Below are 12,031 nucleotides of genomic sequence, written 5' to 3' on the forward strand. Positions count from 1 at the left end.
ACAGTATACTCTCACAAGGGTGTGCAGCCACCACCTCTTATCCAGATCCAGGATCATAAATAATTCAGTGAAAAATGGTTATCTTTGTCTGTTGCCACTGGGTTAACAAAAAAATGTTGACAGTCCTTACAATGGCTGGTTGCTCTGTCTCCCACTGCACTATCAATGGACACACAAAACCCATTATGGGGTTTATTTTGGAAATTAAGTTTGTAATTTAGATGAGAAAGGATAGATTTATTCAATCATGGCTGTGATAAAATTCTTTTTGGACTAATAATGCCCAGGAGCCCTGGTAGTGTAGTGGTGCATTGGGCTGAAATCCTCATGGCCAGCAGTTAAAAACCACCGCACCTCTAATGGACAAAGACTGGGCTTTTGATTTCGGTCTTGGAAACTCTACAGAGGGTGTGACTATGAGTCAACAATGAGTTGATGTTGATGTCAAAGAGTTTGCCTTTCTGGTTTGGAATAAGTGCCCATAGGCATTCCTCTGTAAGCTTCAATACAGCAACACTTGGCTCCAGCCCACTCCGGTGGGTGCTTAGCTCCAGCGTGATGGGTCAGCAAGCCCAGCTCTGAGCATTAAGTGGAAACTGTCCTCACAAGTCAAAGTTCTGCCCCAAAGCACTCAGCTTTACTTGCTCTGTGGGCTGGGAAGTCCACCACTGCTTCATTCTCTGGCTCCTGGTTCTTGCTGGTGCTCTTGTCACTGATTGGAGCTGCCTTCCCAGACCAAGTGTACAGGGGTCCTGATTCCATAGTCTATCCTTGCTCTTACTGGCAATGAGATTGCTCACTCCTGCTTTTGAGAGGACTTAATTTATACCAAGCAAGATGGCACTCAACAACTGAATCATTTCCCTCACTTTCTCTTACCTATGCCCACCAGGAAAAGGTCTTCCAGGGGGAGTTACAGACTATGGCTAGAAGAGGCACATCAAATAACTCACTGTCTTGCATTGGTATTCAATGACTTTCTAGATCATTGTTTACTCTTAGGTTAAATGAAAAAAGTAGATGTTTGCTACAAATCAAGAAGGGAAAATTAACTTACCATGACCCTGTCTACCTTACAAATCTGGCTAGACCAGAGCATGTACACTGGTACAGGTAAGAGCTGGAAACGGATTCTAAGCTCTTCAGGACCAATAATGAGAGTAATGATGCCAGGAGGGTAAGGGTAAGGTGTGGGGGGGAAAAGGCGGAAAACCAATCACAATGATTGACATAGAATACTCTCCCAAGGGGAGGGACAACAGAAAAGTGGGTGAAGGAACATAGTGGTTTAAGATACAAAAAAAAAATTTATAAGTTATCAAGGATTCATTAGGGGAGTGTGGGTAAGGGGGAAAATGAGCTGATATCAAGGGCTCAAGTAGAAAATGTTTTGAAAACGATAACATGTACAAATGTGCTTGACACAATGGGTGTATGTATGGATTGTGATACGAGCTGTAAGATCCAATAAAAATGATTTTTAAAAATTACCTAGGAAGCTATACAAATAATGATATTTTATAAATTACGAAAAAAAGGGAAAACTATCTTAAAATTAATTCAATTTATGCCTGTGCCTCACACCTTACATTTTCAAACAGATCTTCTACCTGAAATTTGTAGAAAGCAGGTACTTTGTACATTTTCCGTAGTCCCCATAGCGACAGCTCAATTGGGGTCGGAGTCCGGGGTAGTGAGCTTCTGTTAAGGAAGCTTCAAAAGCTTTCCAACTTCTTTTCTGTACAAGGTGGAGCCCGGCCTAATCCCTGGATCCCAAGTAGAATCATCGCATTGGATTTCCAAGGGTGTATTCCCCAGTAGATTGCTACATTTCCCTCCCGACAGAACGGCTGGTAGGTTGAAACCACTGCCAAGCACCCACACCACCGCGCCACCAGGGTTCCGAGTAGGTGGGGCAGAAGGCTTAATTAAAATCGTAGACACCGGGGCTTCCGGTCAGAGGACGAAGACCATTAGGTAGTGCAAGTGCTCTGCCCGGGGTTTCTAGAAATGCAGCCACAGAACACCCGCGGCCAAAGCTTCGAGGGGAACATTCGGATTTTCTGGGTCTCCAGCCGCAGCAGCAAGATCAGGTCCCGGAGTCCGCGCTTTTATTACGCACTCGAGGCGGCTCCCGTCTTTGGCGCGTACGAGTTCGAGCTCCGTGGAGTCCCGCCCCGCCCCTCCTCGCCCCTCCCCTGGCGGGTGGCACGCAACAAACCCCCAACGCCGGGCGCCCGCGCCAGCACGGGCCGCAGGTACGGAAGCCAGCGGCCGCGAGCGGCCAAGTCTCGTGCGCGCCCGAACCGCGGGAACTGAGCGCGCGCCTGTCCCAGGCCCCACCCGTAGCGGCGGGCGCGCATGCGCGACGCGCCTCCCGGCTCCGCCGCGCGCGCAGCTGCCCTGGTTACCGTTGGCGTTGGCGAGTTCCCGCCCGCGAGTCCTACGCCCGAGGGCAGCGCCGCCGAGCCCCAGCCGCGGTTCCACACGCGCGCGCCCTCGTCACGTGTGCCGCGGCTCCCTGACCGCCTCCGGCGGGCGACTGACTCGGGAGGAAGGCGCTGCGGCCCCCGCTCGCTCTCCCCTAGCGCTCCAGGGCAGGCGCGCGGATAAAGATGGCGAAGTGGGGGTAGCCGGCGCCCAGCCCGGAGCGATGGGGCGCACAGGTGGGACGGTCTTCGAGGCCTCCTGAGGTGGGCGCCGGGCGTTTCTCCGCGGCTCCGTTCAGCTGGCGGCCTCGGGCCGGTTCCTCATCGGTCGGACCACGGACTCCGCGGGGCGTCGGGGGCCCCGCCGAGAGCCGGAGGCAATGGATGAACAGAGCGTGGAGGTGAGGGGGTTTGCGGTGGGTGGGGGCCGAGTCTTCCCTTGCCATCCGTTGAGCGGTCTGTCCCCCCTTGTGTGTCTTGTCCTTCGACCTCCCTCGGCCAGGCGCCCTCAGCCCGCCGCTGCCGCCGTAGGGTGGGCTGGCCGGGTGCGCAGGGGCGGTGCTCGTTCTGCAGCCTCCAGGGAGCCTCCAGTTCAGCTTCTCTGCAGTCAGGTGGTGCGTATCCTGGCGCTGCAAGAATGCCTTGGCTCAGATGCTCAGCCCTACGGGGTGCTACTGGCAGGCGAGCGACCGCCCGTGCAGACCCAAACTGCAAACTCATTAGCCGCGTCACTCACCCGTTCTTTCTTGCTTGTCCTAGTTCAGACCTCGATCCAAATCCTCCTCCGAAGGCTTGACCACCCATTTGCAGACTCCTCTGCCCTTGACGGAATGAGAATATGCATTCGCCCTCTCCCTTTGGACTCTACTTTCTAGAACAAACTTAAGTCTATATTTGCTTCTTCAATTTAAGCTGTGATTTAAATCGTTCGAATATATGAAAAAGGCTAAAGAGCAAAAAAGAATAATTGGGCAAAAATCACGTAGACATTACTCTTGTAATCTTCGGAATACTAAAATACGAAACCCTGGCTTCTTGGTAAGGGCAGCTGTGCCGCGTGAGACTTTCACCCAACGCCCTCATTGTCCACCCGCAGCCAATTACAATATCAGCATCTCACAGGTGTTTTCAGGCTTTTAAGAGTCATGATTAGATTCGTGAGTCATTTTCTTGTTAATTCCTTCTATGAAAGTATTATAAAGGGTTTGTAAACTAGCACTTACCTTGGTTTTATAACGGTTTGATTTCCCTGAAATGGAGTGGAAATAAGTGTCCCCCAAGGACAAAAACCAGAATAGAATTACAGAGCATTTCTATGTCTTTTTGTCTTGTCACTTGTCAGGTTATTTCCTATATTAATTCATCTGAGAAGATACAATTTTTTCAGCCCACATTATTTTGTCTTACACCAAAATTCTCAATAGAATCTCAGGATCAAATAAGTAGCTAGTTGGTTGCAGCATCAGGCAAAAATTCATATTTCCCCATCCTGAATTGGTATCTTTTTGGAAATGTACACTTCCCAGTAAGCTGTTTCTTTTTCACATCATGAAAGTAACTTATCTCTTTTGATAAGTTCCAGAAAATGTTTATATTGTGCATTCAATCATATAAGACCACTTTTTGGTATAATTAAATAATTTAAGAAATACCTGTAGAAACCATCAGAGTGCATGCCTAATTGCCATAGTTTACTTAATCATTAATGTTTGGACATGGACCATGGCCAGATTTTTGCTATTAAAGTTAACGTTTCAGTGAAATTGCCTCTGCATAAAAATACGTTTGCATTCCATATCTTTGCCTTAGAATAGAACTATTGTGACGTTTACCCCCAAAAGGCAGCATTTTAAATGTGCCTTTTAATTATGATTCAGTAGCCTAATCTGGTGGACCTTACATCTTTCTTTTTTGAGTAGTATTTTTATTGACATATCTTCCTAATGGACCTTACATCTTTTATTGTCAGAGCATTGCTGAGGTTTTCCGATGTTTCATTTGTATGGAGAAATTGAGGGATGCACGCCTGTGTCCTCATTGTTCCAAGCTTTGTTGTTTCAGTTGTATCAGGGTAAGTTGTATTTCTTTTTCATATGCATTTAATATGTGTAAGATATATTTTAAAGATTAACCATTTCTCATATTTTTCAATTTATATTTGTTCCCTTTAAGATTTTTCTTTTGTGGAACGTTTCTTAATAAGAACACAGTCAAGGCATATTTCTAGCACTACAGAGATGAATAAACATAAAGTGATAAGGTAGCCATGAAATAACTGAAAATACTTACGTACTTCTGAAAACTAAAGACCAGGCCACTATGATCTTAATATATTTACATTATTAAATAAACTGCGCATTTTATGATTTGTGGTTTGAGTGTACAGAGGCATCTCAGAAGAAATACCTGGTGACTTATTCCCAGGAAACCAACCACTAAAAACTGAAACACATTCTACTCTGATGCACAGAGGTTGGGATTGAGTAGATGGCAACTGGTTTGTTGGCCGACACTCTTCATTGCTGCTGCTACCACCGTCATAGGGACATTTTCTTTCCTTCTCTTTATCCGTGCTTGCCGCCCTTTTGATTTTCCTCATTGGTAGCACTTTATCTTTGTATAAGGACCACCTTTTTTACCTCAGCCGGTTTTTTAAAAGTAGGTATAATTGGCATAATGAACATATTTAAAGGGTTCAGTGTGAGAAATGTTGACATGAATGAATACTGTTGCTAAATCATTGCCATGATGCTGAACATATCTGTCACCCCAAAAGCTTCTTTGTACCGCTTTTGTCATCCCTTGCCCTGCTGTCCTGTCCCTAGGCAGTGACTGATTCACTTTTTGTCACTAGATAAGTTTACATACATTTCTGAAATTTTATACAGAATATAATACAGCGTGTACGCTCGTCATCTTTCACCTAATACAATTTGAGGTTCATGTATATGGTTACACACATTCAACAATTCATTGCTTTTTATTGCTGAGTAATATTTTGTTGTGTGTGTGTGACACAATTTGTTTATTTACCAGCTGTTGAGAATTTGGATTCCTTTCAGTTTGGGGCTGTTAGCAATGAAATTGCAGTGAACATTTGTGAACAAGTCTTTGAATTGGCTTATGGTTTTATTTTTATTTTTTGGATAAATATATATAAAATGAATGGATCATTTGATAGGTGTGCGTTTACACCTTTAAAAAACCCCTGAAACAAATTGGGAAAGTTGTTTTCTAAAATGCTTGCATCATTTTACATTCTTACCAACAGTGTATGATGATTCCAGTATCTTCTCATCCTTGGTCAATACTTGGGTTGATCAGTCTTTTGAGTTTTGGACATTTTCATAGGGATGTAGTGGTGTCTCATTATAGTTTTAATTTATAGTGTGATGTTGAGCATCACATGTTATGGGTCATCCACATACTGTCTTTGGTGAGAGATCTGTTTAGATCATCTGTCCTTTGTAAAACTAGGTTGTCTCGTTAGTATATTTTGAGAGTTCTTTATATATTCTAGAGTCAAGTCCTTTATCAGCTATAAACATTGCAAATATCTCTCCCACTGTACGGTTTATATTGTTTCCAAGAAACCTACTGCTCTTTCTTTCTAATGGTTCTATTTTTTCCTGGCTAGAGGAAAGTTGTATGTTTCATTGTTGCTACACTGCACCCTGACTGGCTGGTTTTCTCATTACCCTTCTGAAAGGGGATGCCCTGTTACCTACAGATGAGCTTTGGGTCCCCAGTCTGCATTCCCCCTCATTTACAATGATATGATTTTTTTGTTCTTTGATGTCTGATACCCGATCCTTCAACACCTTGTGGTTACACAGGTTGGTGTACTTCTTCCAACACAAGACCTCTTTAAAGTGTTGAAAAGCAAGGATGTTACTTTGAGGACTAAAGTGTGCCTGACCCAAGCCTTGGTATTTTCAATTGCCTCAGGAATGTGAAAGTTAAATATTGACTAAGGAACACTAAAGAAAAATTGATGAATTTGAACTATGGTGTTGGTGAAAAATATTGAGAATACCATGGAATTCCAAGAAAAGAAACTTAATCTGTCTTGGAAAAAGTAGAATCAGAATGCTCCTTAGATGCAAAAATGGTGAGCCTTTGGATATGCTACCAGGAGAAACCAGTCCCTGGAAGGACAGTGAAAAAGAGGAGGCTCCTCAATGAGATGGATTGACATAGTGGCTGCAACAATGGGTTCAAACATAAGAACAATTGTGCGGATGGCCCAGGACCAGGTGATGTTGCTTTCTGTTGTACATGGAAAGGTAGCTATGAGTCGAAACTGACTATACAGCACTTAACTACATTGTGTACCTGACAGAAGGGAATATTAGAAATTGTGTATGCTTTAACATGGAATCTGAGACCCTTTGTGATCTGCCTGATGGGAGCTTGGCAGTTTTATGCCATTTGAAGAAAAATTCCTTCCTTAATGAATTATCTTAAAATTACTGCTTGTTTTTCTGTTTTCTGTTGTCTTTGTTTCATTTCTTTGTACTTTAATTTTCAATTCACTTGAACCAGCCATTCTACGTTGACGTTCATTCCTACTGTAATGTTAAATCGAATGAGCGCTTTGTTGGTTTCAGCGTACCTGTCACGCTCAGATCATTCAGCACAAAGGACTCAGCCTTTCTTTCTTGAAGCACTATCATTTTTGTCTTCCTTGTCATAGTGATCTCTACGATTCTCTGCTATAAAGTACTGCTGACTGTGTTTCCTCACTTTTGAATATTTGGAATAACTTCGGACTGAGTCTTAGACTCTTCTTTTTATAGTATTAAATGCTTCTGCCATTGAGTCACTTCTGACTTACAGGGTCCCTGTAGAGAGTTCCCTAGACCATAAATCTTACCTGAACCAAGTAACTTCATCTTTCTTATTCAGTGACCACTGACTGTGATGTTAGCCGCCAGCAGCTAGCCCACAATGCCACCAGGGCTCCCTCCTGTCTATAATGAATCGATGGCTCCTCGCAACCCTGCAGTACTGTGAGGCACTGAGACTGACGAGTGTAGCGAGGCCCCTCTGTCTCCTGTAGAGAACTGAACCGTTGGCTTTGGAGCCAGTAGCCCAGTGCATGACCACTATGCTGTCAAGGCTCCTTTCCTTTTTTAAAAATTGTTTATCTTTTATTTAATAATCATAAACTTAACTCTGCTTTCCAGCTGGACTCGGGGGGAATAAGGAAAGTAGGAAACTCGAAGAACTGGAGTGAGATCACAAGATTAAATGATACTGTAAGCACGTTGGGAATAGAAGGGTAATTTCCCAAGCTACACAAGAAATGGTCTGGTGCTTAAGGTAAAACAGAAAATTCTGATCACAGTCAGCAATGGTAATCTTCTTGCTGGTCTTGCCATTCTTGGAACCACAACGCTCCATGGCTTCCACAATGTTCATGCCTTCTTTCACCTTACCAAAGACCACGTGCTTGCCATCCAACCATTCAGTCTTAGCGGTGCAGATAAAGAACTGAGAACCGTTCGTATTGGGCCCAGCATTTGCCATAGACAGGATGCCAGGACCTGTGTGCTTCAGGATGAAGTTCTCACCTTCAAATTTCTCTCCATAGATGGACTTGCCACCAGTGCCATTATGGCGTGTGAAGTCACCACCCGGGCACATAAACCCTGAAATAATTCTGTGGAAGCAGGAACCTTTGTAACTAAAACCTTTCTCCCCAGTGCTCAGAGCACGGAAGTTTTCTGTTGTCTTTGGAACTGTCTGCAAACAGCTCGAAAGAGACGCGGCCGAGGGGCTCGCCATCGGCGGCTATGTCAAAAAACACAGTAGGGTTGACCATGGCTGGGCACAGCAGGACCAGACAAGACTACAGATTCAGGTGGCGGCGTCTGCAAAGCGCGGCTCCTTTCCTTTTTTTAATGAGTTTTGATGGTTCAGTGAGAATTAAGAAAGGCGGGCAGTTGAAGCTTATCAGCTGCTTTGCTGGTAGAAAGATGAGTCTGCCCATAGAGATTTATAGTCTTTCCTGTAGAATTTAAACAATTCTACCCTGCCCTATAGCGTCACCACAGACTGGGATTGACTGGGACGCAGTGGATTGGTTGGCATCCTGTCATCCTAATAACTATGGCCTTTTTAAATCATGTTATTGGGGGCTTGTAAAATTCTTATCACCATCCATTGGCTCAAGCACATAGTACATTTGTTACCATCATCATTCTCACAACATTTTCTTTCTACTTGAGTCCTTGGTATCAGCTTCTCATTTTTCTCCCTTTCCTCCCTCCCTCCCTCCTGAACCCTTGATAATTTATAAATTATTATTTTTTCATGTCTTACACTGACCAATGTCTCCCTTCACCAACTTTTCTGTTCTCCATCCCCCTGGGAGGGAGTTATAGATAGATCATTGTGATTGGTTCCCCCTATCTTCACCCTCCTCTTTCCCTCCTGGTATGGCTACTCTCAATATTGGTCCTGAGGGGTTTATCTGTCCTGGATTCCTTGTGTTTCCAGCTCTTATCTGTACCTGTGTACATGTTCTGGGCTAGCCAGATTTGTAAGGTAGAATTGGGGTCATGATAGTGGGGGTCAGGGGGAGCCTTAAAGAACTAGAAAAAAAGTTGTATGTTTCATGGTTGTTATACTGCACCCTGACTGGCTTGTCTCCTCCCCGCGACCCTTCTGTAAAGGGATGTCCAGTTGCCTACAGATGGACTTTGGATCCCCACACCATACTCCCTCTCATTCACAATCATACCATTTTTTTGTTCTGGGTTTTTGATGTCTGATACCTGATCCTATTGACAACTCTTAATCACACAGGCTGGTGTGCTTCTTCCATATGGGCTTTGTTGCTTCTGAGCTAGATGGCTGCTTGTTTCTCTTCAAGCCTTTAAGATCCCAGACGCTATATAGCCGAGTACCATCAGCCTTCTTCACCATGTTTGCATATGCACCTGCTTTGTCTTCAGCAATCGTGTCAGGAAGGTGAGCATCATGGTTTGCTAAAGTATTCTAGCATTGAGGGAGTACTTGAGTGGAGGCTCAATGTCCATCTGCTACCTTAATAGTAAACCTATAAATGCACATAGATTTATTCCCCCATCATATAGAAATATATTTACGTGTGTATAAAAATATATTTATATATGTATATGCCTGTATTTAGACCTCTATAAATGCCCTTTGCCTCCTAGTTCTTTCCTCTAGTTCCTTTTACTTTCTTCTTGTCCCACTGTCATGTTCAGCCTTCATTTGGGTTTTAGTAATTCCTCTTCATTACATTGCCCTTGATCAAGCCCTACCAGCCCTCCTACACCCTCTGCACCATTAATTTTAGGTCACTTGTTGTTCCTTTGTCCTTGGGTTTGTTAACACCCACTTCCTTTCCCTCGCCTCCCCCTCTCCCCTGTCCCCTCAGAACCATCAGTCACGTTTTCTGCTCGGGATTGCATGCAGAGATAATAATATGCACAAAAACAAGACAGAGCAAAACAAAGCAGTAAAAGAAAACAACAATAACAACCAAAAACAAAGAAAAGTCTATACATAGTTCAAGGTCTGTTTGTTGGCCTTTAGGGAGTGTTTTCCAGTAGAGTCTGATGGGGTGTCACACACTGGCCCCAAAGTCTACTTTTGGTATTCCCTTGGGACTTCGTTGCTCTGTTTGTTCTCCTTGCTGTTCTGTTGCACGCCCTTAGTGTTTCCACTTTGGTGTGGTGGGGTCAGATTGGGCACAATTCCCACACTGTGTCTCCAGTTTTGTTCCCTGTAGCACTATCCTTGTAGCACTGGGTCAGTGAGGGACGTTATATTCATAGTGGGGCCGGCGCTATGGTCCTCTGTGCATTGCCTGCTCTGAGCAGAGATATCCTCCTCAGGGCTTGGTGGCCCAGCATGTGCTCCACTCTCTCTTCCTCCCCCTTCATTTGTTCCTGTGCTTTGATCAGACATGTCCCTAATAACTATGGTCTTATGGCTTTAAATACTACCTGTAATCTCGTAACTCCTAAATTTACCATTGTAGCCTGCCGTTTCCCCTGCCCATATACTTACATGCCCAACTAACCTACTTAGCATGCTTACTTGGGTTTTTGTAGTAGGCATCTCAGATTTCACATGTCTGTAAGGAAAGTTTTGATTTAACCCCCCAAGTTTGTTTATCTTTCAGTAATTTGTATCTAAAACCTGGAGGGACAGTTTTAATGTTTCTTTTTTCCTTATATGCAGTTCATCAGGAAACCCTGACAAATTATTTGTTGAATTAGTCTAACTTGTAAGTCTTAGAAAAGAGCGTGAGACTTAGAAAATGCTAGCCATTGTAGTTTTAGATGATGTTACATATAGTTTATATTATTTGTGTATGTACAATGTGCACATTATAAGTATTTGTAATTATGCATATCTTGTACTTTGTCTATGCCGAGTGTCCTCTAACCCTCACAGCGATTTGCCAGGGAGGTATTTTGGTTCTCATGTTGCATTTAAGGAACTTGAGCTCTGTTACTTGTCCAGTGTCACAGTTGTGAACACCAGACTTCGGGATTAGACTCATGTCTGAATGCTATAAAAAAAAACCATGTGCTTCTTCCACATTAATGTGGGGGAGAAATCAGTTTGTAAATTGAGTATGAAAGAATTATTTTAAAAATATTCTTTTAATATAACTGACCAAATACTGTATCGCTGGATCTTACCTCTAATTTTGGCTTAGGAGACTCATTTTTCCCCCCAAGTACTAAATTGTATTGTGTGACTGAATTAGATTATGGAATACAATTTAAGAATGCCACGAATATTCAGAAAGAGATTACTGTAGTCTGGGATAGGCAGAAAGATTTTATCGACATATTCTGGACCTTTCTGTGGGCTAGGATTACGAAATTGCATTTTTCCACAAACTTTTTGAAACCCCTTCATATCAACAAATCTACAGATATCTTAAGAGTGGTTCCAGAAATAGAGGAAAGAACCAGGAGGCAAAGGACATTTATAGAGGTCTAAATACAGGCATGTACATATGTGAATTTATGTATATATAAGACAGGGAAATATTATCTATGTGTTAAGAATTAAGGTAGCAGATGGACATTGGGCCTCGACTCAAGTGCTCTCTCAACATAAGAACACTTTGTTCTAATAATCTGGCATTCTGTGAGGCTGACCTACCTGACACAATCGCTGAAGACAAATGGGTGCATAGTAAATGTAGTGAAGAAAGCTAATGGTGCCCGGCTATTAAAAGATAAAGCATTTGGGGCCTTAAAGGCTTGAAGATAAACGAGTGGCTATCTAGCTGAGAAGCAACAAAGCCCACATGGAAGAAGTACACCAGCCTGTGTGATCACGAGGTATCGATGGACTCAGGTATCAGGCATCTAAGACTCAGAACAAAATCATACCAATGTAAATGGGGTGTGTGTGTGTGGAATAGATAACCAACGCCCATCTGTAGACAATTGGGCATTCCCTTAAAAAAGGGTCACAAGGAAGAGATGAGCCAGGCAGGATGCAGTATAGCATCAATGAAACATATCCAACTCTTCTCTAGTTCTTTAATGTTTCCTCCTCCCACTATTATGACCTCAATTCTACCTTACAAATCGAATTAG

The 12,031-nt window shown here is 43.4% G+C and overlaps 1 protein-coding gene and 1 pseudogene across 5 annotated transcripts in view; one reads left to right on the forward strand and one right to left on the reverse strand.

Moving 5' to 3' along the window:
- Window positions 1-2,408: 2,408 nt before the first annotated feature.
- Window positions 2,409-12,031, forward strand: part of TRIM37 (tripartite motif containing 37) — a 122,862-nt gene continuing 113,239 nt past the window's right edge. For all 5 annotated transcript variants that reach the window (XM_075561521.1, XM_075561519.1, XM_075561518.1 and 2 more), the window contains exons 1-2: window positions 2,409-2,830; window positions 4,399-4,500. In XM_075561521.1, the coding sequence (XP_075417636.1) occupies window positions 2,810-2,830; window positions 4,399-4,500 (123 nt within the window). In that variant the 5' untranslated portion in view covers window positions 2,409-2,809. The remainder of the gene's footprint in view (window positions 2,831-4,398; window positions 4,501-12,031) is intronic.
- On the reverse strand, window positions 7,671-8,283 carry LOC142460226 (peptidyl-prolyl cis-trans isomerase A pseudogene; annotated as a pseudogene).

The sequence above is a fragment of the Tenrec ecaudatus genome, chromosome 10 (genome assembly GCF_050624435.1).
Source record: "Tenrec ecaudatus isolate mTenEca1 chromosome 10, mTenEca1.hap1, whole genome shotgun sequence".
Lineage (NCBI taxonomy): Eukaryota > Metazoa > Chordata > Mammalia > Afrosoricida > Tenrecidae > Tenrec > Tenrec ecaudatus.